General features: G+C 41.3%; 4 protein-coding genes across 5 annotated transcripts; 1 reads left to right on the top strand and 3 right to left on the bottom strand.

The window, feature by feature from the left end:
- Positions 1 to 36: 36 nt before the first annotated feature.
- nip7 (NIP7 nucleolar pre-rRNA processing protein) lies at positions 37 to 4044 on the bottom strand. The gene is made up of 5 exons (XM_034573651.1): positions 3881 to 4044; positions 3681 to 3767; positions 3439 to 3577; positions 688 to 828; positions 37 to 367 (listed from the first exon to the last, which is right to left on the bottom strand). Exons 1-5 carry the CDS (start codon positions 3934 to 3936, stop codon positions 248 to 250), a joined length of 543 nt encoding a protein of 180 aa, XP_034429542.1. The 5' UTR covers positions 3937 to 4044; the 3' UTR covers positions 37 to 247.
- Positions 4016 to 10465, top strand: cdc42se2 (CDC42 small effector 2). The gene is made up of 5 exons (XM_034573665.1): positions 4016 to 4150; positions 5680 to 5922; positions 6800 to 6901; positions 6993 to 7071; positions 8290 to 10465. Exons 2-4 carry the CDS (start codon positions 5869 to 5871, stop codon positions 7065 to 7067), a joined length of 231 nt encoding a protein of 76 aa, XP_034429556.1. The 5' UTR covers positions 4016 to 4150; positions 5680 to 5868; the 3' UTR covers positions 7068 to 7071; positions 8290 to 10465.
- A 2379-nt stretch (positions 10466 to 12844) lies between these two features.
- On the bottom strand, positions 12845 to 18616 carry LOC117759480 (interferon regulatory factor 1-like). Of its 2 annotated transcripts, XM_034581615.1 has the most exons (7): positions 18417 to 18608; positions 18099 to 18198; positions 15834 to 16013; positions 15597 to 15755; positions 15464 to 15516; positions 15283 to 15373; positions 12845 to 13217 (listed from the first exon to the last, which is right to left on the bottom strand). In XM_034581615.1, the coding sequence occupies exons 1-7, from the start codon at positions 18504 to 18506 to the stop codon at positions 13099 to 13101; spliced, it is 792 nt and encodes a 263-aa protein (XP_034437506.1). In that variant the 5' UTR covers positions 18507 to 18608; the 3' UTR covers positions 12845 to 13098. The 2 variants fall into 2 exon arrangements, with proteins under 2 accessions (XP_034437506.1, XP_034437507.1); XM_034581616.1 differs by lacking the exon at positions 12845 to 13217 and having other exon boundaries at positions 15283 to 15397; positions 18417 to 18616.
- Positions 18617 to 19479: 863 nt separating this feature from the next.
- Positions 19480 to 24884, bottom strand: LOC117758025. Its single transcript, XM_034579351.1, has 10 exons — positions 24718 to 24884; positions 24561 to 24628; positions 24354 to 24462; positions 24065 to 24204; positions 23770 to 23912; positions 23505 to 23667; positions 22809 to 22902; positions 22567 to 22633; positions 21641 to 21714; positions 19480 to 21532 (listed from the first exon to the last, which is right to left on the bottom strand). Exons 1-10 carry the CDS (start codon positions 24783 to 24785, stop codon positions 20749 to 20751), a joined length of 1710 nt encoding a protein of 569 aa, XP_034435242.1. The 5' UTR covers positions 24786 to 24884; the 3' UTR covers positions 19480 to 20748.
- Positions 24885 to 25610: the final 726 nt, after the last annotated feature.

The following is a 25610-nucleotide window of genomic DNA, read 5'->3' as shown; positions in this document are numbered from 1 at the left end:
CCTGTATTCAGTAGCAAGATCATCAAGACTAGAATATATACAAAGACATAATGGATTTATTGGAGAGATGACATTTACAAAAGCATTCTGCTTAATTTTCACAATTTTCAGAAAAGAGGCTCTCAAAGGGATCATGTAGATTAGCTGGTATCACAAGCTGAGTCGATACAGGTGTTTGTTTCTATCCCTAGAATGTCTGAAATGTGAGGGTTACTGGAAAAGGAAGGTTTGACTGTACTGTGCATGTTTAGGTTAATGTATCTTCATTCCGGATGAACTCTCCCACATCAGTCTGGTGGAACACGACAATGGACATGGGGTCCACTCGCCGGCACTCCTGTGTCGATTTAGCTGCGACTCCGAAACCCTGAGAAATGACAACGGGTTCAGAAATCTCATTGGTGGAGGAGAACAAGTTAAACCTATTTGGCAGAATATGATCCTAAGCCAACCTGAGTTTACTTCAGCAGATATGGCATTGTCTACTGTGAATAAGCAGATGCATTCAATTCAGGAGTAAAATTATTGGAAGAAATGGCACTGAAGGCCACACATGGCACTTAATGAAGCAGACTGAGCTCTTATTTTAAGTATGTTGGTCATCCCATCAAAAGTTACACGACGTGCAGCCTCAGCGAGAATATAAGCAACTGCTGTGATCAATAGTATCATTGTAACAAGACTTACCAGAGGCACGTCAGCCATGGAGTAGACGACAACGCCCTGATACTGCACAGTGTTCTCAGTAATTCTCCCAAGTCCGGATTTTAGCACATGGTTCCCATAGAGGAAAGACTGCTCAGATCCAGGCTTCACCCACACCTTGAACTGAAGACACGAGCAGAAGTTTCACGTTATTCATACGTGCAGGAGTTCATCTGATGTCATTCAGTCAGTGATGAAATGTTTGAAATGGTTAAAATAAAAAAAAATTACTGGAAAGTTGTGTTGAGATGCACAGATATTAGTTCTCAACACAAATCTTTGTATTGTCATCAGGCACCCAGCAGGTGCATACACTACCTCTATTGATATAGGGCTGACAACTATTATATGTTGACTAATTGATTACAAATAACTAATACTGCAACTCCAGAATACCAGTGGTGAACATGCAGGTGTAAACTCAAGGAATCAGTGTCGTGATGCAGGATGTCTGTGCGTAGTTGCTCTGTAAAACCGGGGACCAGCTCTTCGTACTTCAGTCAAGTGTGCATTACTTCAAAGGGCTTTCTGGATTTCAGTTGTCAAAGTTAGACCTAATTAAATCTACCTCATGCTGGCCCTCTGCCCACGTTTCCGTCTTAACAGAGTTACAGGAAATAAACTTATAGGAGACGTTGAACATGTGACATTGAGCCAATTGTAGCAAAAATATAAAAACTCCCCATAAGTATCAATGATGCTTAAATCAAAACATGGCAGCCTCCCTTTATTGGTGATATTACGATCGCAGGTCATCTACTGACATGCAGACGCTACTAGGAAACGATGGGCTCCACTGACAGATTCACCCATGGCGCACAACTCTTAAACTTTTAGTGATCTTGTGCTCTCTTGTAACAGCGTCACCCTTGTGGTATAACACTTATGCTGGTTGTTTTGGTTTTTTCAAGAACAGGTATATATATATATATATATAATGTCTCTGTTGTGGTTTAACACTTAACACTGTCACTGTAAGATTCCACTGACTGACAGACAGGCTTATGTCCAAATAATCATTGGTGCATCAGTGGCATCTTTACATAGCACACAATAGAGGCTTGTGCTAGTAAAATTCAGTTGGAGAGAGAAATTGTTTGTCATTATTTTTTAATCCTTATCTTCATCTGCTTGTCTGAAATCGGATCACGGTGACAGTAAGTGTTCCCGACATTGCCGGAACCGGGAAACATAACAACATGCCCGAACAACCTTAACTGTATAGTACAGTCTCATCACAAATTGTCCCCACCCCCCTAAGACTAGACTACACCTACTTCGTAGAATTGACAGTACTCTGGGAGGATGCTGTTCATGAAGCGGATGAGAGGAAGGGACTGCTGTATGCAGAAATGGCATCTGAGGCAAAACAATGTAGCTGGAAGCAATAGTTTGTCCTGTGGAGGTTGGCTGCTGTGGTTTTATTGCAACATCTACAATCATGTTGCTTAAAGATTTGGCAATCCAAAGACAACCCCTGCGCCAGACCATAAAAGAAACATCAAGGACTTCCGAACGCTCCAGCCAATGTCTCTAGCTCTGAAGGAAAGACCCCAACTGGGCCCCAAGATGCTAGGGACACACACCCAGGTCTGAACAGCCTGTGCTGGGCCTGCCTTAGAAGAGGGTGTCTTGTCATTAAAAGGCCAAAACACCCGATGACGTTAAAGGGATAGTTCATCCAAAAATTAAAATGGCATCTACTCACCACTATGCCGATGGATGGGTGGGTGAAGTGTTTGAGTTCATTAAACACTTCTGGAGTCTCAGGGGTAAACTTTGTTAGAGCAGAATCCAATAAAATTGAAGTCAATGGTGAGTCCTTCTTCAGATGTAATAAAACTGAAAAACCATACAATGCCTCCATACTGCTCGTGTGGTGTCATCCAAGTGTCCGCAAGACACGACTTTCATATCTGAGTCGAAACAAGGTAATTTCCACCGTGTTTTAAACCTAAATGTCCGGATATCTTCCGACGTGGAGCATTCAGGGACTGTCGTAAATGCTTTGTCCGCTAGCTTAGCATCTTCTGGTGGACTTTTAGGCTTAAAACACAGTGACCTCGTTTCGAGAAATGTGAATGCCAGGGCTTGCGGACACTTGGATGACCCCACACAAATAGTACGGAGGCATGTTATTTTTATACTGTTGTTTTATTGCGTCTGAAGATAGGTCACTAATGTCTTTAATTGTATCGGATTCAGCTGCTACACTGTTTACCCCTGAAACGCCAAAAGTGTCCTGTGGACTCAAACACTTCACCCACCCCTCCATCTGCATAGGGGTGAGAAGATAACGTGTGAATTTAAATTTCTGGGTGAACTATCCCTTTAAAAAAGGCACACAACTGATAATACGTCCCTAACATCTGCCAATCGTTGGCAACTTATCATCAAACTAGTGCGGAAGACCTTGAAACATACTTACTATTCACCATCTAATCCTATGTTCTTAGTGTTCTGAAGTGTTTTTGACCTTTTATCAACCAAAAAACGATCAATCACCAGCACATTCATTGCTAGTGAAGATAACTGTAGATTACAGCTGTGGTAAGAGATGATCCAGAGGTGCAGCTGTGTTTTAACGTCAATCCAAAGTGCAGCTCGGCTAAACAGAACAGTGTCCCCTCACCATGTGTTTTTTACGGTCACATCGACGTCACTGATTGCATGTCTTAATCAAACCTCCAATGACAGTGGCTGAGGAAAGAGAAGCTGTGAGGGTGCAGTCACCTTTGCATAGGGTGCCAGATAATCCAGAGCAGTGATGTGCAGCCGGAACTTGCTGGTCTTTGTGAACTTTCCAAAACAAGTTCCCACTGACACGAGCTTGTCCCGGGAGATGTTAGTGGCCAACTTCAGAATCTTCTCACTACGGTAACAAAAATAAGAAAAACAGGAAAAACGGTCACGTGAACGATGTTTGAATATATGATCAGAAAAGACACCATTCGTGTGAATCTATCCCACATCACCTCATGTAGTAGACACGATCGTTGTGCAGTCTGAAACAGTAGGAGCCGTCCGGTCGGTCCACGAGCAGCTTGATGTTCTCACCGATGCTGTCGATGAGAAAAGACACGGATCTCACACACAGACCAGCATGGCTCGTGTTTCTGGTACAACCGGGAGTCTCATTACATCAAAAACAAACATGTCCTCCACGTCCACTTACTATTTCGACAGCTTCTCAAACATTGCTTTCGTCTCTTCGTCTGTTAGCGGCCTCATCTTGACTATTTCAAACCCCACGTTTCTCGGTGAATATCTGGATCTCCTGGAGGCAGCGTGAAACGTGGGTCAACACGGAAGCAGTCACACTGTGGAGCGGACTTCCTGTGACGTAATCAGGGGGCGCAGTTCCGGCTTGTTTTTTTTAGCATTCTTTAGCTTCCAGTCGTTCGTACGCTCCTGTTTTCTGCTCCCGCTAACCGGCCGCGATCTGGTGAGTTCATCCGCTACAAATTAATACAGCTGTAGTAAATATGTTCATTATACGGCGGGTAAACAATCTGCCAGAATGTGGGTTTGTTTTATGTTTCGTTTTTGTTTGAACAGCCACGCCAAGTCTCTCGGAAATGGGCTCGGTTAGCCTGGTTAGCTAGCTGTCAGTAGGGGAAAAAACCCGGAGCGTTAGCGTTCTCATGCGAGCTAACTCCGCTGTTAGCCGACGATGCTAGCGCCGCCTCGCTGCAGGCACGACGCTGCTCCACTTTCCCAGCCATTGAGTTTGAATGAACTCCGAGGCGCTGGGAGTCGCCTCGTTAGCTCCCTCGCGTTCACCCGCTGGCTTTGTCTCGCCAGCTCCGACTCTTGCGTGCGAGCGGAGGACTTGTTTGCCGCAGCGGTGCGAAGTTACATAACCTCCAATTGTTTGTAAATACCCATTACGTCCGTTTAATCCCGAGATCAAAGGGTGATCCTGTCAGCATCTCCTCGGTCATTAAGATCAACGCGGGGCTGTGATCTGCTGCTGCTGCTGCTGCCGCCTGGTAACGCGACTCACCTGCAGCCAGAGCCCGGTGACAGCTCCAATGTCAGCTGCAGAGCCACAGCGAGGGAAAGCTGCCTCGTCAGCCAGCTGTTTGCATCTGTCACAGTATCGGGTCCTCCTGTCAGCCCCCAGGATGAGTGACAGGACCGATCCTCGTCGTTGTCTGCCGAGATCCGACATCACATTCACCCAGACGACACGTTTTGGAAATGTCCTGCCGCACTGATGTTTGATTTAAACTCAGGGTGGTTTGAAATGAGTCATCTGTGTTTAACTGCATCTCCTACCGCCTGACCACGTTGTTCCAGCTGTGAAACACAATCCGTGTGTGTCTTCCCTGTGGCATTCCCAGTCCCAACACATACATTTGTACAATAGCCATCTCTGTCCTGCTAAATGTAGCACTCCAGTCGTGTTGTAACATTTCAGGCATTTTCAGTCGTTTTCTGTTCCGCTCTGTCAGTTTTAAAAAAATGAATGCTCTTGACTATTAGCTTTGCGGCGATATACATTGGAATTGATATCTCATCAAGGCTGTAGTGTGAACAACAGCATACTGAATATAGGTAAACATGTCATTGGATATAGATAATTTTGTCAATAAATCTCACATTATGATCAGTATAAAGCTCCTGAGTGACGGTTGTGTTTTAAACCCTTCTTTATGAGCAGAGAATGACATACGCTTGATAAACTGCAAAACATTTTATTATAACGGAAGTTATAGTATTTTTATACTATAATTTCAGTTATAATAAGGCTGACCTGCACATACATCATTGTACCTGCTTTCAGTTGCTTGCATTTAACCTCAGTAGCGAAATGATCAGTGGTGCCCACAAGTTTCAAATCCAGATCTGTCTGCATGACAGGAAAAAGAAATCAAGGCAGTGCCAACCCAGTTACTGTCATAATTGCTGATATGACCAAAATTTGATTTGTTGTTTTTTTTTCCACTTATAACTTCAACATGTTGACAGGAGTGTGTTCCGCGTGTTGGGAGTACAGTTTTCTCGTGCCAGCTGTTTACCCCAGAGAAACCAGTGGCGTGCGTCTGTCATCTGTTTCCTGCAAGTGTTTGGGGCTCTGGTAACACTGAACAGGAAGAGAGTCTGTGAGACGTCTGGACTGAGAGAGGAAACTGCTGCGGCTTCTTCGTCGGCCTCAGAATGACTGAGTTCTGGGTTTGTTTCAGCTGCTGCATTGCAGAGCAGCCACAGCCTGTGAGTATGAAATTACTCTGATTAACTTTGGAAGACAAACTGGTTTTCTCCGTTTGTTTTTAATGTAGCTGTTGAACATACACCTAGAGCACACTGACTTCTATTCTACACTTGCATCAACATTGGTGTTCAGATCAGGTGGTTTTACCTGGCAGGAAAACCACCTTGAATAGATTGGATATATAGACAGTTTAAGTTAATGCAAATATACAGAATTCCTATGATATATAGGGGTTAAATATACTATGAACTTTTACTCAATGAGTGATGTCAGTCTGTAGCACAACCTGCTTGTTTAACATGGTCCCTCACTGTGTCCTTTAAAATAACCTGACGTGTGCACTGAAATGTTAAGGATTTTTTTCTATTTCACTTCAGCTGTATAAGACTGTGTGGTGGAGTTCTTTGCTAAGTTTCAGTCGGCCTTTGGTCTGTTGATCCTCTGGTCTTCCTTTTCACTGGGGATTTGACTATAGAGAATATTCCTTATTCTTAAACAGTTTCTCATAGAAATATTGTGGTTGTGAGTATTTAATTGCTCCTTCCATGATAGATTCGACACAAAAATGGCAGGGCCTCCAGCTGAAAACACCCAACTGTTTGGTACAACACTTCAGTACATCTAGATTCAGTAAGGTTGGTCAGTGTGTGAGTGAACAACCAGCTGTTGTAACACATTGTAGTCAGCCTGTCTTATATTGAGCAGATAAGATAAGTGAAAAAGAACAATGACGTTGTGTTACAACACAGGCCTTACTGCTTTAAGTCAACAGCTTTTGACTCATATTTAGGATCTCCACCCTCAGTTATTACTAATATTTCCTTGAATTCATTTTTTCAATTTTTTTAAGTTCATGTTAATCATACTAATTTTCAGAAACGACGGCGACGGATCGATCGGTCCATGATCGGAGAGCCAACAAACTTTGTTCACACCACACACGTAGGATCGGGGGACATGGGCCTAGGATTGGGATCGGTAGGGTTTTTTGATCCCCCCCTTCAGAATATTCAACGAACAGTGCGACGCAGTCCCAAGTTTCCACCTAACTAACATTTGATGTGTTTAGGTGGATCTCGTTCAGACCCAGATGAAATCTAAAGGGGGCTACGTGCACGGAGGGTCTGAAGGTTCACAGTTGTAACGAGGTGAGATACACTGTTTTTATCCCTTTTGTCCAACTGATATTCAGCCACAGAGTTTTCAGTTCCTCATGCGGCGGGTGTTCATGCTGAGAGCTGTTTGTGGTTAGTAAAAGGCTGACTTTGTTATTAAAGGGACACAGTTACCTCCCGTTTTTAAATGTTATGTATAAGCAGTTTAAATACATTTGAATATTCTTTTATCTGCAACCTTTAACAGAGCAGTGCAGCATTCTGGGTAAACACCAACAATAACAACCAGATCATTTTCAAAGAGAACACATCTGTTTCTCATTCATTAATGTAGGTCACTCATCTGTTTTAATAAGAAATCATAACCACTGATATAATTTAGGCTTTGGGAAATTCTTGCCTCTGGCTCCGACACTCTTTCTGAGTCAGAAGATAAATATTGACATTTCTAGACCTTCCAGTCAACCAGCCTGACTCCACCCATGCAGTGTCCTAACTGATCATGGTAAATCATAGCAGCAGCTATTTTTGCTTTAACTATACATAGTCATGTTTTATTTGGGGGAATTCCTGCCTGCATGAAGGAATGTACACTATGTCCTCCTCTTGATTAGCTTGGTGGTGATATAACCACTTCCATTTTCATGTATGTTTTTCTTTTGATATATTTCGCTCAACTGTTTTTCTTTTTGTTTTGTTTTTTTAAATTGGCCTGCTGTGAGCAGTGGCTGGGGCTTTTTACTGGCCCCAGGCACCTGGGTAATGGTTGATGTTGCACCGTGCCTTGGTTCTTAAACTCCCGTTGCCATGGTTACTTTCACCTTTCAATTTAGAATCCTGCAAACCTTAGATTGTATATAAGATGGACGCCTCATCTCCAACTCCTTCCACTATACAGAATTCAAGCCAAAATATCACAGATAAAAACGCTGCCATCTTGTAAAGTTGGAGCGAATGCTTGCGTCGTAGTGATTAGCAGATGGAGCCCCGGTAGTGACGTCATACAGATGCACACGTTCAACCAATCGAGACTCAGTCTCAGCTGTCAATCATGACGTTTCACCATGTTTCTATAGTACTATATATATATATATATATATATATATATATATATATATATATATATATATATATATATATATTCATATTCATACTTTTGTGGTAAACTGGTGTGATTTGCACGTAACGCACACGCCACCTATCTGCCACGTCTGACATCTTAACGCTTGTCCCCCTTCTTTCCCCACACAGCCCTTCCGTCTTGTGGAAACTACTGTTGTTGATATGAGGAAGCGTTTTCAAAAAAGCAGTTCTGTCTGTGATGGACGCAGGACCAAAAGATGAAACTACTGCTGTTCCATAATGTTGTATATATTTTTATTTTCCATTCCTTTTTGTTTTTTGTTTTAATGAAAGCACTGCTATCCATTTGCTGCCATACTGTTGCACTGTAAAGAGTAATTGTTAAAGAGTAGATACGAGGGTTTAGAAAGCTCATAAATCTCAGTCAGATGTATGCTTGTGTGTATGCATGAGGAAAATTATTTTCAAAAATACTTGCTGTTGTAGCCCATTTGGATGCCTGTATTTATTATCTGATTTGTAAACGGACCTCATGGTGGCTGGGCCACGCTGGAGATGTGGAACATTCAGTTTCTGTCTTTCTTCTCAGAGGTTTATCAAAGGACAGGTCGCAGGTAGCAGAGCAAAGAGTTATATGTTCATTGTTTTATTCTGAAAAATACTCAACGATTCTCTGAGTTGCTTTCAGGGTTGAAAATTGCTGTTTTGTAATAAACTTGAAATGAGTAGAGTACACTGGACCATACATTGTACACTCACACTTGCTTAGGAATTTTTGCATTTATTTCAACTGTTCTTTTTTTATATTCATCTAGATTTGAACCATATAGAATTTTAATAAACTATGAACTTCCTAATCTGCCTTCTGAAGTCATGTTCATTATTTTTTTTACTAGTTTGATTTCTAGCTTAGTCCTTTCAAAAAGATTCATATTTTTATAAGCATTTTTTTGTTTTTCAAGATGTAAACTTTAAAGTAATTAAATCACCACCGGGGTCAGGTTTCATACAGTTAGTTTACCCACTATATGTAAAATCACCATCATCCTTTTTTGCTTGATTATAACATTTGTCAGATCAGTTTGTTAGATTTAATGACTTATTGGACAGGTTCTCTTCACTTAAAATCATTTATTAGTTTGGCAGAGATGTTTTATACCTCCTGAGATTTTAGTGGTTCTGGTTCTTTAAAAACCTGAATGTTGGCTCTCCTGAATCTGACCCATCTTGTGTTTGTAATCACATCGCGTTAGTGTTAAAATGTTCTCATGCAAGTATTTTGTCAACATTTAAATCATGTATGTGTATATAAAAAAATTCCTTTCTAATGGACCATCAGTTAAATTTGTCCCAGTTTTTCTTTCTGTCTCAAGCAGCATAAACTCTTTTAAACCTTCTAGTAGGAATAAATACCTGCAGCTCTTCATGCCTGATTATGTTGATCGTCAGTTAATGCTCAGCTAAGAGTTAATGTTCTCTTTTAATCCACTGGCTGCTACGTCTGTCGTCCTGCATAGTGTTGTCGTACGTTGTCCAAAGTTCTGATCCAGGCTCCATTTTTCAAACATCATTAATCAGTGTAGTCAGAGGTATGGAGCTCACCAGCAGGCCTGGATCTATTATTACATGTGATTGTTTGTCCTCCATGTGCATCCTGTGATTCAACAACAGAATGTAATTGTATTATTAAGTCGAACAAAAAGTCTGTGTGGATTGTAAAATGAGTGCTATTGTAAACTATTCATGATACAAGAATGAAATCTTTGTTGGTGCCATGCAATGGAAAATACTAGATATTGGAAACACCTCGCGTATATTTGTAATATCTTATAATTTACAGCCTTAAAACTGCTGGTAACCACTTTCCCCAACATTCACAGACACGTTCAATGATGTGTTCATTGCCACAGAGATCTATGTTTTTGTTTCAATGTTTCTGTAGTAATTCCTGTGTAGAACCAGATCTAAATATGTGTAGTCTAGTAGGTGTTTTTGTTTCCATCTCTTGGTTATATGCTGTGGTATTCTGCTGTGTGTGTGCAGACCATATAAATATGTGACCAGCAGGCTGTGTTGGTGGACTGCTTGAATGTGATTTTCCTTCTGGGATTCCTGTCACAGGACTTATTTTGACTTTCATGACGATGATAATGCTATTGTAAATACGCAACATGAACGTAATGGATCCATGGTTTATTTGTATTTGGGGTCAAACATATTTTAGGTTATTATTCTTTTCTTTTCCTGAGGATCTGCCTGATATGTAGCTCCCACCTTAAGGGAAATTCATCTGACTGCATTTTTTCAGAATAAACGATGACAAATAAATATTATCTGTTGATGTTTGACCGACTGTGTGTTCCATGTTTTCACTTTAGGTCAAAATCCCCCAGATCTATGGGAGAGCGGAAGACTGAGCTCATTCTGCTGAAGAAAAAAAAAATATACAAAGGGAGGGACTCCTGTAGATAACCAGTGGTGGAGGAAATGAACAAATATTTTAGTTAACTAAAACTAATGAAAAAGAATCCACTGTAAAAGTTCTGCATACAAAATTTCACTGGGGTCAAAATAGTTTTCAAAGTATCAAAAGTAAAAGTCGTCTCTTCAGAAAAATGGCCACAGTGACTGTTATAATGTTATTGCTGATACTTCTGGACAGTTAATGCAGTTTTATGTGTATCATTGTGTAAGGGGCATTTTACCTCTGCCAATGAGTTTTCATTGCTGTTTGTCTGTTTGCAGGAAAACGAAGAAATGATTCACACAATTATCTTAAAACTTGGTGAAAGGGTGGGGTTCACTTCAGAGCAACACTGTCATGAAAGTGTAATTAGTCCAAACATCTGCCATTGTAAACAGTATGGACAGCACAGGTATAAGTAAGGGGTGTACAAATATGTATTGTATTTGGGGTTTGTGGTTTCAGGGAGTTAAAAACTAGGAAACCGAACGTACAGTATATACGTATATGTATAGAGTCTATATGAAGGACCATTTCCTCATATATAATAACCTCCATTAACCTGTCAGCAGCGTTTTACAAGCAGTGTTTTTGCAATCACTTTAAAGATATTACATTTCATGAGATGACATCATTGTTAAGTGAAGCTGCCTTTACAGGTTGAGTCAGATCTCTTTTTAAGAACTCCTGACAGATGATAGTTCATATAATTACTCCTCTGCTGCTGCTTATGTGTCACACACATGCACACACAAACAGAGCAACGTAGGCATAACAAAACAGCCACAACACATGTTAGCTTCTTCGTGTTCATCGCATGTATTAGTTTATAGTAACACACACAGCCTTCTGTTCATCCATGACCTCGGGCTGATTTAGGCTTTTCATATGAACTGGGAGTTGACGCATCTCTAACAACCCATGTTCCTGAGCTGTGCTGTCACAACCATAATGTCTTTATAGGATAGAAATAAATACCAAAAATTCAGATTATAAAAACATGTAGTAGATCAAGTTGATAATAACTTTATATTGCTTGGAAACATAAAAAAAAACATACAAAAAATATGATGAGTATCTAAAGGAGAAATCATATGTACTATACAGACAAAAAATACATTTATGTCAGCTTTAAACTCCACTCAGCACACAATCCTAGTAGCATGTACTTTATTCTACTGCCTGCTATCTTAACAAACTCAGGCAGAGAAGAGCAAAGACAGGTCCTGCTCTGAAATGAAATGATATCTGTTTACTCTGGGAGCTGTGGTGTGAGCTTGGTGTCACTTCAGTGAGTGAGAGCCACTGAACCATTGTGAACCCCAGTGAAGATGATGACACTCAGTAAAAGCTTGGCTTGGAACTGGATCCTCATCTCAGCGTGCTCAGCAGAGACGATGACCGACTGACTGATGAAGCAAAATATCTGTCCGCTCGTCGCCTCTCCTGTTTCTGTTTCTGTCAGTGGTCAGCTCAGCAGTGTTGGTACCTAGTATTTGTGAACTATAGTTCGGACTACATGTTTAGCCAAAGCCTGACCCCATGTTTCTTTGTTCTGGAGACAAAGGAGAGCCTCCCGAACTCAGTCTCCCAGGGTGCTTCAACTTCACACCCAGGTGTTAAAACTGCCCCTGGACACAGCTTTCAACCACTATTGGTCACTCTGGGCCCAATGACCCATGAGGTAACCAGGCCAATATAAGCCCAGTAACCTCTCTCTTCTCGCTCTTTCGACTCAACTCTTTCCACTCAACCCTCCTGGAGGAGAGGTGTAGCTCTCCAGCTCACCCAGCAAGGGAAACTTCCTCCCTATCAGACTGCTGAAACCTTCCAAAAGGCAGCGACGCGAGAGCCTGCCTAAGAACTTCAGCACAAGAGCTGCATCGCACAGCAGAACCACAACAACAGGAGCCACAAACCAGCAAGACGACTTCACTGGACTTCAAACAGCACATCAACCTTTTCCCCCTTTTCATGGACGGGTAACACAACTGGGCTTAATAATTATACTAGGCTAAGCAAAGACTGTTCAATTCTATTCATGTCATGTTTATAAGTTTGATTTGTGTTGTTGTGATATTTGGTAATAAGTTATTTGAAAGTTAACGTTAGTTATGTTATGCTCTTCACAGTCTTTCTTTGAATGCAACTAACTACATTATCTAACCTGGCACCAACACACACACACACACACACACACACACACACACACACACACACACACACACACACACACACACACACACACACACACACACACACACACACACATCTCCCCAAACTTAACACATACATGTGACCTGAACCACATGGTGTAAACATTCCAGGGGGTCCTTTGTCTTCATAGTTTTCTGATAACCAAATTTATTGAATGCCCAAAGGCACACCATTTAATGGTGTCATGCTTAAGGTATCATATGCACAACAGCAGATAGACAGGAGGAGGAAACAGCTGAAGGTTAGAAACAACACACGTATGTTATACGTTCAACAGGAGAACCACTGGTCCACAGCTACAGCATCAGGTTTTGCTGATTTGTGGACCAATCAGAGAGCTCCTTCAGGTAATTTGGACCAAACAGATCAGTGTGGTTCTCCTGGTGCAGAGAGTACGAGTTATCATCACCAGCACCTGCAGAGCAGAAAACAGCAAATTCACACCAATGCAGCAAAGATTTACTACTTTGCTTCATGTGATCACACACACACACTCTTAAACATGTACCTTGCACTTCTGTTATTTATAAAATTAATTTTTCATGGTATATCCCACACTAATACTCCCACAATTCCACATTTCTGTCTTAAAGGGGACATAGCATGCAAATTCCACTTTGTTAGTGCTTCTACATGTTAATGTGGGTATCTGGCATGTCTACCAACCCCAAAACTCTGGGAAAAAAACACTCGCGCGTTTTGTTATGGTTCCTCTAAGTCAGAAACGTCATGCTCAAGCGACTCGATTGAGCTTCCTGGGTTTTGTGTCGTAACAAGGCACTGGAAGTCTCCCTACATGGTCTTGGCCGGGTTTACACCGGAGGCAGCGAGGCTGCGAGGCAGCGCAGCGCCGTTCCCAAGCGCGCAGCCGCCTGGCTGTTCACACGGGACGGGCATTTCTCCGCTGGTCAGCCCGCGATTCACTCACATGTGGCATTTGTCTGGATCGTTGGGACTGGGAGGCTGCAGCAGCTGCTCGGGAGCGACCGCTCGCTCTCCCATGCGTGAGCTGGAATTTGTGTCAGCGCCACACAGCCAGCAGTGTGGAAGACTTCCGCAGTGTTCAGCGCTACTGTAACACCGGCCAAACACACCGAGCCCCCCCACTCGTTACGCCGGGGTACACCGGACGCGGAAGCGCCGCTGCGAGGCAGCACAGCGCCGTTCTCCAGCGCGCAGCCGCCTGGCTGTTCACACGGGACGTGCATTTCTCCGCTGGTCAGCCCCATAGACTGTATATATAAGGTCAGCCCGCGATTCTGCTTTCTCCGCTTGTTGTTGTACCCGTTGAATGTCGGGGTTCGGGGGTAAATGATGGTCTTCATAGCCCCCCCCCCCCCCACCTCTCTTTCTCTCTCTGTCTGTCTGCTTGTGTGCTTGTAGTGGATGGGCAGAGGGGGACATTTAATTATGTGATTGGGAAAATTAAAACTCCAGGACAACAGAAGGGGAATACAGAGTATGGGATGCATATTTGATAATTTATATCATATAAAATATGTAATTTATATCGTTTAAAATCATGGGGGGAGAGGGGAGAGGGGGGAGGGGGGAGCTGGCTCATTAGCATTTAAAGGAACAGGCACTCAAAACAGGTCACTCTGTGGAGGGCTGTTTTAGACAGGGTAAAAAGGGTGCTGTTTGAAATGATCCTTGTGGTATTTTGACCAAAGTATGTTACAGACATTTCATTAAGACCCCAAGGAACCATATCAACTTGTGGTAAAATGGGCATGCTATGTCCCCTTTAAGCATTTGCTACATTTATTAAATTTACATCACTCAGAATATCTGAAGAGATAAATGCAGAGGAATATATTTTGTATAAACAAAATGCCTAACTTGCATAATAGTACAAAAATAATGCAAATGTGGAATGGACGTTATGTGTTGCGTGGTGAGAAATGTGCAGGCTTAAAGGGGGAAGGACTTGTGTCTTTCAGCAGGATATTGACACAAAGCTCACACACTGCAGCACCAAATAATGTCTGAAGAGGGTTAGGGTTTGAAACTGACCTACAACGAGTCCTGACTTAATCCTATTGAAAACCATTGGAAAGAGCTCAAATCTGCCAATAATAGGACTCCTGCTGACTGAGAGCTTGAAGGCCATGCAACGTAGCACAAAGTACCAGCAGACAGATTAAGGAAGCTTCTAAATGGCTACAGGAACCATGCAGAGGTGCTGATAGTTGTGTCTGAGTACATTTTGTGTTTGTATATTGTCACTGTTATGCAAGGTTCTTTTTTTTGTTCAGTAACCTCGCTCCATCATTATATTAAAATGTTCTGGTTATATACGATATTGGTTCATTTGCATCTATTACTTTAGTTATTCTAAATTGTGTACTTGAAATTCAGCAGTGCCAATAATCCAGTACTCAATCTGTATATGTATATATGTATACATCCATGAATATATGTAAATAGTATATGCACAGTATACGTTGATATGTGTGTATATGTATATAGTCCCCTACAGTGCCAGTGGTCCCACAGTGTGTGTGTTCTCCATTTTCTCTGTTCCCCACTTTGGTTCCAGAGGTCAGCGTTGCTCAAATGGTCCATCAGCTATAGCAGACACAACAGGATGAACTGCACAATGTTAGTTCAGAAGAATAAAACTTGCTGCTGTCAGTCAGTAGGTTAAATGTCTGATACCTTAAACACAGCCTCAGTCTGTTCCTGCTCCTCTGGTTCGGCCTCCCACGTCCCTGCACATCAACATAATAATAACCATCATCTTTATGAGGCAACATCTTCTAGAATCAACATCCTCAACAACAAACCTCACCTTGAGCTTGAGAGCTGCTGGATATGTCCTCTGCAGGGGTCTCAACCCTCTGTGTTAGGTCTGAGTTGAGTCTTATTGTTGTGGGTTGCCAACTGTGCACGGTGTTTGTACCATCACCTGAACTGGCCTGCCTCTCTCTGTGCCTGCTGGACCGCAGCCCTGCAGGTGAACAGGTCAGCCCGTGAGGTTTCTGAGACAAACTTGAAGTGATGCAGATGTTTTACGTGCATGTCCTACCTCTCCTGCGTCGGTGTGCCTGTGTGCTGGGCAGCATCCTGTAGACTCTGTAGGCATTGCTGCCTCTCTTCCTGCTGTGCTCCCGCAGCTCACAGATGTCAGGCAGAGAGTTCAACGCACAGCGAAAATTTGCCTTCCATGTCTTGGGATCTGGTTTGTCTTCGCCTGGATGGTAGCGTCCTAAAGCGAACAAGCATGGGGACAAAGACTGGTCCAATACTGTGCGTGTGTGTGTAGTCCAGGTACTACTAATGTTGTGGGGACCTAAATCTATTTACACATTCTTTTTATGGGGATTAATCAGGTCCCTATACATGATTCATTACATTTTAAGGTGAAGACATGTTTTAAGGTTAGGTGTGTGTGTTCCAACAAGTATTGGTTAAAGTTGCATGAGTCTCGCAGAGCTTCATTTTTGTTTGTTTGTTTCTCTGTTATTTAGCAGGATACTGGATGGATTACCAACTGTGCAAAGGGTGAAGGAAGAACCCCTTACATTTTAAACTAAACATGGAGAAGCAGCATTCAGTTGTTATGCTCCACACATTTTTGGAACAAGCTCCCAGAGAACTGCAGGTCAGCTGCAACTCTTGGTTCTTTTAAATCAATCCTGAAGACTTTCCTGTGTGCCTCTGCCTTTTGTTAAATCAAATAATTACCCATTCATTAAACTTAATCTTTTATTCAAGATTTCTCAGAGAATAATTCATGGATCATGATGAAAAATCGGACTTGTTTAGGGGACTGCTGGGTTGGTTATGAGGTCATATGCAGATCTAGTGAATTGTGGCTTCATAAGGGGACTGCTGGGCCTTGGCAGAGGTTTGTGCAATTCTAGGTTTGTTATTTGTTAACAGATAAAATCAGTGTGAATCATTTATAACTATATATATATATATATATATATAATATATATTGTCTGTGACATAGTTGTAATTAGTGACAATTAATCTGTCGACTGATTAAACAGCTAAATAAAATAAGCATCAGGTACATGAGCTGATATCTTAATAAAAACAGGCCCGACAGACCACCTATCATCGACTGAACAGTCAAGTGACTTCATCTACTGCTGAGTTCTTTCTCGCATTTAGCACCTCTGTGTGATTTGGACCTTCAGACAGTCACTGGAGCTTTAAAGGATCCACTGGATCATTTACAGAACACAAACAAGGAGCAGAGGTAATATCAACTATTTTAAACTTTACACAGCAGCTATTTTCCACTCTGAAAAACTATATTGTTGATCCTTATATGTTCTGTGTATTATTATTATTATTTGTATTACTTTATTATTTATGTTGCTGATTATATCATTATTATTGAGCAGTTGAACTTTGCCTGCAACATGATCCTCCTGCACATTCACAGCAAGTAAAGTGGAGCTTTCCCATGTGATGTGATGCTGCTAGAGTCACAAACCATGACTTTCCCAAGACAGGCGTCTGTGTGTGTGTGTGTGTGTGTGTGTGTGTGTGTGTGTGTGTGTGTGTGTGTGTGTGTGTGTGTGTGTGTGTCTCTGTGTGTGTGTGTGTGTGTGTGTATGGCATCTATGCTCAGAACCCATTAAGCAAAAACATCTGGTGATGAGATGATCAAACAAAAGCACTTCACATTAGATTTATTATATGAAATGAATTGTTAAATTATTAAAGTGGATTCTGTACACAAAGTAATCCACAAATGAGCAAAATCCAAAGAACGTTGTCAGTGTTTTTTCTCTGGTTTCTGTAAGCAGGTAATCTGACACAGATTACTTTTTAAAGTGTCCTGAACATCATGACAAGATGCCAGTTGAATGAACTGAAAGGATTAGCACGGATTATTTGTAATTAAATATGAGTTTTACATATTTCGATCAGTGTGTTGCTCACACTAAAACAAGGGGAAATTAAACAGGGTTTCATCAGCCCTGTCAGTTGAATTGATCTGAGTTGAATTGACACACAAACACTGATGTTATCATTGATTGCTTTGGATTCTCATCATTTGGCTGCAAAGTAGGATGATGCCAGGAATGTGGTAGATCTAGAAAGACGTGGACTAAACAAAACAACCATGTTTGCTCTGTACTGGAAAAATATCTGATAGGGAGTAACAAGGTCTGAAATTTCCTATCAAAAATTATTTAAATTCAAGAAATGAAATCATTCAGTAAAACTCCAGCGTATGAGCTAAAATACTTTGGATTGAAGGAGAGGAGTCAAGACAAAAAATACATTTAAGAAAAACAGTGTGATGAAAGTGAAGTTGTTGGGCTCCTACCAGTGTGCATGGCCCAACTCCTGAAGAGAGTAGCATCTCGGTCAATACTCCAGCCATGGCGAGCAGCATGTGTCCATGGGACTTGGAAGATTTGTGCTGACTGTAGAATAAAGAGTAAAAAAATGATCAGGTTTTATTGTTGCCAGATGTGTTTTCTGACCAATGTCCCACAACATTTTTTTGCTTTCAGGTGTACAGTATGTGGATCTGCAGCTGTGTGTGGGTGTGTGTGGGTGTGGGTGTGTGTGGGTGTGTGTGGGTGTGTGTGTGTATGTGTGTGGGTGTGTGGGGCTTTGAAGGTGAGATGCAGCACTCTACCTGGTCCAGCCAGCTGACCCCTGGATACCTCCCAGAATGAATCTGCTCCTCCAGCCACGGCCTCAGCCTCAGCCGGCCTGGTTGCTGCATGCTGCGGTCCGAGCGTCAGGTGTGCAAGAGGAGCTGTTCAGTGCAGGCGCGTCACCAGCTTCACAAGACTTTCAGCAGTGACAGAAAATTTCAATGGAGCTCAGATTAAATCAGAGGTTACTCTGGGACACCATTGCTCCTCCCCTGGATTCTTCCAATCAAAAACCTTCTTCACTGCTTAAGTGGCCTCTCCAATTACAGGAAATACAGTAAATACTGTATCTTGTTCTCATGTGAGTGTAAAAGTGCATACAACTATGAGCACTTTTTCACAGTTCTTCAAAATAAAACATGCGGTAAATCAAATGTACAATATATCTGTATTTGGTTTAAATACAGGTCCAGTTTAATTAAAGGTCCAGTGTGTAAGATTTAGGTGAAAGAGATCTATTGGCAGAAGTTGAATATAAAATAATATGTGTGTTTCATCTAAATTGTACCAATTGTTGTTTTCTTTACCCTAGAATGGGCCTTTTATATTTAAATACTTAATATTTACATCTGGAGCGAGTTCTTATGACAACTGAAGGCTACCACAGCTTCTCCTTAATGTTTGAAAAGGGAGGGTGAGGTGAGGGGTATTCAGCTGCGACATGCAACCTCACCACTAGATGTCACTAAATTCTACACACTTCACCTTTAATGTCAGTGATCATGTTGTTTTTCAGCAATGGTGTGTATTTATAAATATGGCCACCAGGAGGATGCTGAGTTACTTTTTACTTTTGTTTTCATATCCCAATGTACTATTGAATCAGTCAGTGGATTTTAAATATGACTGGGCATTTTTGTTCTTACTGTGAGACACAATAACAGGTCTCAAAATCCTTTACTTACTGGGTCCAGCAATGTTTGTGCCAGTAACTTTAATGTTAATTTCAGATGTGTCTAAGATGAACTGATGTCAATTGAAAAAGCTTGTTTTGTTTTACAAAATAAAAAAATCAGAAGCAATAACCAAAAAGCCATGATCCACAGGCCACAGTGTTAACAACTTTTATTTGAACAAAAAATATACCATAATAGTAACATTTACCACTGATTCACACGTTGTATTATTATGAAAGAGGTTTCTTCCTCACTGTGGTTATAAGCATAGAATGCTGTGTGCCGCTTGTGTGTGTTTCTATGGAAGCGTCTCAGCAGTTCCACAGAAGAGCTATGAGGAAGTTGCCATCGAAGCATGACAACTGTTTGTCAAGGCTTGTTTCAGACACAGGCGTTAGTCACTTCTGGTCTCTTGAATCAACTTCTTTTTTTTTTATCCAGATTCATGGCCAAGGCACAAAACTTGAACTTAAAAAAGAGCCTTAGTTAACTATCACATGCGAGTTACAGATACATTAATTCCCTGTGGCCCTTTTTGTTCAAACATTTAAAAAAAGCTTTCCTCTCAAAAGTACTGCATGTTCTCGGACAGATAATGTTTTCATGTACAAACTTTACAGATGTTTTACATCAAAACAAACCATGTCATCTAACAAAATGTCCAAAGTAGCAAAGCATTCACAAACTACTTGTTCTTTAAAGCACAAACGTTATCTCATCATTACGGAAGAGTAGGGTCAGGCATAAGAAGAAACATGACAGGATGCATTTCGAGAATAAAGTGTAAATGTCAAGAACTAGAACTAAATCAATTTAGGATGTGAAGTAATAAAGTGGTAATGTCCCAAATAAAGTCAAGTCGTTTTTTTCATCAAATCCAGTTACAGGAGTGACTGACAGTAATGTAAGCTGCCCGTTTACCAATCTTTTCAAGCTTGTGTAGTTTCTTCCTATGAACAGTTTTTTGCACAGAACTAACAAGGATCACCACACTGCGTTTATGTTCTAAAAGAGAATTCTCTTGTTACTAAAAAACAATTTTGTGCAATTTAACCAATTCATTTACGCAAGCATTTATGCAATCATGTGGGCTAACGTGTATTCACTACATTTTGACTCTATTCTCGGAATACAAAATGAGGAAACAAATCTTGGCATTGTATTGACAGTAACCAAATTCCTCAACAGTAAAGAAGCAGACATTACATATATTAATCATATAAATTAATGGAAAAACAGGAAAGCATCAAAATTCAGTGCAACACACTCTGATAAAACTGTGAAAACTGCCATAGGCAGGTCAGCAGAGAGCAAAGAGAGAAAAGGTCTCTGAAGCTCAGAGAGAAGAGTCAAGGAAACCTGGAATCGCTAGTGAGATGTTGGTGAATGATTCCACTGGAAATTTGTCTCGATGTTACTCTCTCACAGGCTGCCCCACTAGAGTTTGAAATGGCTGGTAGGCATCATCCACTTGAGGACAGCTTTGTGAGCCAGCAGGCACGTAGCTGGTATTGTCATCACTTATAGTGGCCACCTTCCTTTCTTGATTTGGCTCAGTCGTCCTACTAGCCCCCTCGTCAACGCTCTCATACCCAGCCTCAACTCTGGGCGCAGGATCACAAGAGGCGGTTGTGTCGGTGTCACTAGAGATTGAGAACAAACTGGAGTCCTCTTCATATGATAATCGCCCTGAATCTGCATTGCACTGCTGATACGACATTTCTGTAGCCATTAGAGGTGAACCTGACAAAGAGAAATTAAGAAGCGGACAAGCTGGTGCCCCTTGATCAGGGCAGGTCTCCATGTTACCCTCAACAGGATGGTACGCAGAGTCACAAACCATCTCAGCCTGTGTCTGGACTTCAGAGCCGTCCTGATGCGGCAGGTTGGGAATGAGAATTGAATAGCTTTTATTGTCGAAGTCTGATGATCCAGAATTCACCTCCACAGCTTTCACTCCACAGGGAGTGCAGGGAGCGGAGAATAAACCACCGGCTTGGTTGGATTTATTGAGCAGATTGGAGGTAAGAGGTGATACTGGGCTGATACCGGGTAACGCTTTACTGAGGGCATCGAGACGACTGGCCATAATGTCATGCTCTTCTGTGTTAGCATAACTGAGACAAGAGGAGCCGCTGCCGATTCCACTGCTTTGCTGTAAGTTCCCGCTGCAAGAGTCTGTCAGTGATCCCTTTGACCTGATAACCGAGAAACAGGTTTAAAATAAAATGCCAAAAATACTCCCATAGACATCCCATAGAGGGAAATGTGTTATACGGTTGATGCACCAATGCAACCATACTCACCAGGATTTGCTGTCATCTGGAATAAGAGGCTCAACACTCACAGAGGAGGTGATGGGCGCCTGGGGCTTCAAGAGCTGCAAACAAAAATGATGAACAAGATTAAGGCTACAAATGTGACAATTTTCCGTTAAAGGCTCAGTTTGGAAATATTATTATCCAATAGACGTGAACCATTGATCAGTGCAGAACTTTTTTTTTTTCAATTGATTTCTTCCAGTTGCTGCTGGACAGAATTAAAGTCGCTCAGTACAAAATTATTTTGAGACACCTGTGGTTGCCATGGTAACTTGAGTTTTAATCTAAAAAAAAATACAGAATATTACACCAATGGAATTACATGCAGCACATGGCAGTACAGTTGTCCCTAAATGCCACTCATCTGCCCCTTAAGAATGGAAATGCCAGTAAGTATTTTTTAAATCTTGATAGAGTGAATGTCTATTGCTGGGAAAAAATGCAGACGATAAGTAGTATAAGCTTATGAAAATTGTAATGACTATAACTTTGATGTTTAAGTGTACTTTATTAAAAACTAGAATAGCACTCAGTAGAGGGCATTCCTCTGCCAAGGCCCAACAGTCCTCTTAAAATTCAATCAAGCTGCACCAAATTATACACACTCATCATATTAGTTCCTTTAAATGTGCTCGATTTTTTTCCCATTGATTATTATCTGGGAAAACTGTGAAAATGTTAAAGAAAGTGAAAAAGAATTCCTGGATGTGGCCCCTGATCCTGATCAACAGCAAAATTGAATGGCTGTTTCCTGGTAATCCGCTCAGTTGGTTTTGTGTAATCTTGCTTAAATTCATACAAACCAACAAACAGACAGTGAAAAAACATTACCTCCTTGGTGGAGATAATAAATATATGCAACAATTGGATCTGCAAGTTGGTGATTTGTGGGTGATTACTGGGTGTCTCACCTCTTCAGCATATGGACGTAAAATAGGAAGTTTGGGATTTGGACAATTGTCCCATGTCCTCCTCACCCTAAAATCAAACATGACAAAAACAAGGTGACACACATGACAAAGGGAGTTACAGAATTTAAAAGAAAAACATTTTTACCTAACTCATGAACAGAGGCAAGGCAATTTCATGTTAAAAGAGATTCAAGGTGCTGACAGAGAAACAAAGAAGTAAATCTTTTATCTACACAACTTACTTTACAAAACAGTAAAATGCAGCAGTGGCGATGAGGACTGCAGCAATACTGAGGCCGAGGATGAGACCCAAGAGCAGGGCATAATGGGAGGCAGCTGGGAAGTAACAAGTATGAAGGAAGTTTACAGTTTGTACAGATGAAATCTAATACAGAGATTTAAATAGAGAGAGGGACATGCCTTTAAACCTGGTACCAGGCTTGTGTTATGTGTCACACAATAACAGCTTGAGCTGAATTACACCTGTAATTCATGTAAGTAGACTGCGTCAGCAGATGCTGGCATCATCAGTTCTTTAAAGAGCCTAATGATTTAACATTTATTTCAGTTTGAGCGACCACATCGTGCAGCAATGGCAGGCACCAGTAATGTTCATCATGTCCCAGTTTACTGACTAATTCAATGTTTACTCACATCTACTGGTAGTTGGGAACTTAATTTGTGCGGAAGACCTTCAAACGTACAAGGGATATTCACCATCTTGTCCTATGTTCTAAAATCGATGTGTATATCCTTTGCTCTCCAGGAGCATGACTATGAAGATTTCAGGAGGTGAATAAGATACAAACCTTGGTAGTGCATGACATCTTAAAGGTAGGATGGTAAATTGTTTGTGAAACACTTTTTATCTTATTTGTTGAAATCCTCTTCACGCTGCAATAACGTGTGATAAAATGTCAACAGAAGATGACACTTACGGGTTGAGAATTCCACCTCGTTGCTGCTGTCACTAAACTTGCCGCTGCGATTAGTGTAGGTCCTCACAGTGACAACATATGTCGTGCTTGGCTTTAAATCTTCACCGGATATTTCATAGATATTCAGGTTGTCCATGGTTTGTGGTTTGAACGACTTAGTGACCTGCAATACAGAAACAAGAAATCAAATGCCTTTGCCTAGTCTGTGTCTTTATCTGTCCAGGACGATTGATCTCAGAGTAATACAGTGTGACATCTCTCCTACATTTTCTGTATCTCCCTTTTTACGGTACATCACTTCAGCAGTCAAGCTGCTTTCGAAAAATCCCTGCATGTTGTTTTTCCACTTGACTTGAAAATTCCCGTTGACTTCGTCTACTGAGATGATTGTTGGGACTTTGGGCTTAACTGTAGAGGAACAGGGAAAAGACAAGTGAGACGAAAGCACCTTGAAGAACCTACAACCTGTGTTGCACCCATCCAATGTTATTCCTTCCTTCCGTATGTTTTTCCGGTCGCTGCAGATTTGTAGACTTTTCATCCAACAGCAGCCAACTTACTGCTTTGTGTGACATCGAAGATTTTTGACTGCACTCTTTGGTTTCCTCTCCGAACCTCTACTGTGTGAGTCTCTCCGGAAACAAGTATCGTTTCGAAGGAGCAACAACACTGGGAACCACACTGCTTGGGAATGCAATTTCCGTGGGACTGCAATTGTGTCCTGTAAATAAAGTTTATTATTATTTTAATTTAATTTGTTTTGTTTGCAACAAAACTAAGCTTAAAATGCACAGTTGAACACTGAAATACACTGGCTCACTACTGACTAAGTCAACAACTCACCCCTCGTTGGTGGAGAGAGACACATTATATTCAGAGCAGTTCTGCGCTTTAAACTCACAAAACATATGTTCGTGATAGTCGTTGGTGCAGTCCAGATGTGTTTCCGTATCAACACCTGTATGACACAGACATCACACGAGCAGACAGCAGGTAGAGAGGTCAGGTTATTGCTTATTTTAAAAACGATCTACATGTGCAGTATATTATACGTACCTGGGAGAGATATGACAGTGGTTACGTTCGCTATGATCAGCAGGAAAATAAAAAACATCCTTTCTCGCCTGAAAGCAAACCCAAACACGGATAAGTTTCTTCCTTAAAAACAACAAGTAACTCTGAGACATGTTCGGGCGACGTAGAAGTTGCCTACCTGTGTAGATCCGCGCTGAAACGTAATTTATTCCATGTGTTTCCCTCGAAAATCAACAATCCAAACATGAGTCGTTTACACCCTGCTGCTGTTGTAGGAGGAAGTGAGCACAGGGCGGTACACACACTCACACAGTCTTCCTGATTTGGAAAGAAAGCTTTTACTGTAAATGTCGCGCCATCATTTCCTGTGAAGTTCGTCCCACTCACTCAGTCAAAGAGTACAGAGAAGGCAAGATGCTTCAAGCACTTTTCACTTTTCACTTCAACCCACAGTGTGGGATAAAATACTGCAAATGGAGGAACCCAAATAATCGAGCAGAATTAAATAAGGGTTGTACCAGGGATATTTATATTAACGCGTAATATCTTAAACCATACAGATTAAAGTGTTGGGAGAATCCACAAATCCACGTATTAAAAGTGCCTGTGTACAGCCTGTCCAACAAGTTAATAATGGAGTTGTTGCCAGACCTTCAGTTAGTTTTCAATATCTATGATACTATAATGCATCAAACCCCCAAAAGATGATGGAGGTGGAAATATGACATGTTTATGAGTATCTCGGTTATTGGATTGACACTGGATTGCTCCTAAATTACACACTAAAAGCACTTTTATGTATGAAATTGTTTTCATCCCATATCAAAGTTCGACGACTTGGCTGAATTTTGTTCTCTAGTAGGTACTTTGGCCGTGGATAACTCCAAAACTGCACAAAGAAAATAGTACGTCATAGTATGTTAGATGTTTCCTGTTGCCAAAATAATAGGTTCATAAAGTACTTAAGGAAATAGTGTTTTTTTTATCAACAGAGGAACAGGCTGAATTTAGTTCTCTCGTATAGGTACTTTGGCTGTGGATTATTTCAAAACTACACTGTAAAAGTACTTG

The sequence above is a fragment of the Hippoglossus hippoglossus genome, chromosome 3, assembly GCF_009819705.1.
Source record: "Hippoglossus hippoglossus isolate fHipHip1 chromosome 3, fHipHip1.pri, whole genome shotgun sequence".
In the NCBI taxonomy this organism is placed as follows: Eukaryota; Metazoa; Chordata; class Actinopteri; order Pleuronectiformes; family Pleuronectidae; genus Hippoglossus; species Hippoglossus hippoglossus.
This window is presented reverse-complemented; position numbering and strand designations above follow the sequence as displayed.

Coding starts and splice junctions, on each gene's coding strand:
- LOC117759480 (XM_034581615.1), bottom strand. CDS start 18,506: ATGCAGCAACCAGGCCGGCTGAGGCTGAGGCCGTGGCTGGAGGAGCAG. Junction 18,199..18,416: donor GGGTCAGCTGGCTGGACCAG/GTAGAGTGCTGC, acceptor TTTATTCTACAG/TCAGCACAAATCTTCCAAGT. Junction 13,218..15,282: donor ACTGTGGGACCACTGGCACT/GTAGGGGACTAT, acceptor TCTGCTCTGCAG/GTGCTGGTGATGATAACTCG.
- cdc42se2 (XM_034573665.1), top strand. CDS start 5,869: ATGACTGAGTTCTGGGTTTGTTTCAGCTGCTGCATTGCAGAGCAGCCA. Junction 5,923..6,799: donor TTGCAGAGCAGCCACAGCCT/GTGAGTATGAAA, acceptor ACTAATTTTCAG/AAACGACGGCGACGGATCGA. Junction 6,902..6,992: donor TGGGCCTAGGATTGGGATCG/GTAGGGTTTTTT, acceptor TGATGTGTTTAG/GTGGATCTCGTTCAGACCCA.
- LOC117758025 (XM_034579351.1), bottom strand. CDS start 24,785: ATGTTTGGATTGTTGATTTTCGAGGGAAACACATGGAATAAATTACGT. Junction 24,629..24,717: donor TTCAGCGCGGATCTACACAG/GTAGGCAACTTC, acceptor GTTTGCTTTCAG/GCGAGAAAGGATGTTTTTTA. Junction 24,205..24,353: donor AATGTGTCTCTCTCCACCAA/CGAGGGGTGAGT, acceptor GCAGTCCCACGG/AAATTGCATTCCCAAGCAGT.
- nip7 (XM_034573651.1), bottom strand. CDS start 3,936: ATGAGGCCGCTAACAGACGAAGAGACGAAAGCAATGTTTGAGAAGCTG. Junction 3,768..3,880: donor TTTGAGAAGCTGTCGAAATA/GTAAGTGGACGT, acceptor TCTCATCGACAG/CATCGGTGAGAACATCAAGC. Junction 3,578..3,680: donor GATCGTGTCTACTACATGAG/GTGATGTGGGAT, acceptor TTGTTACCGTAG/TGAGAAGATTCTGAAGTTGG.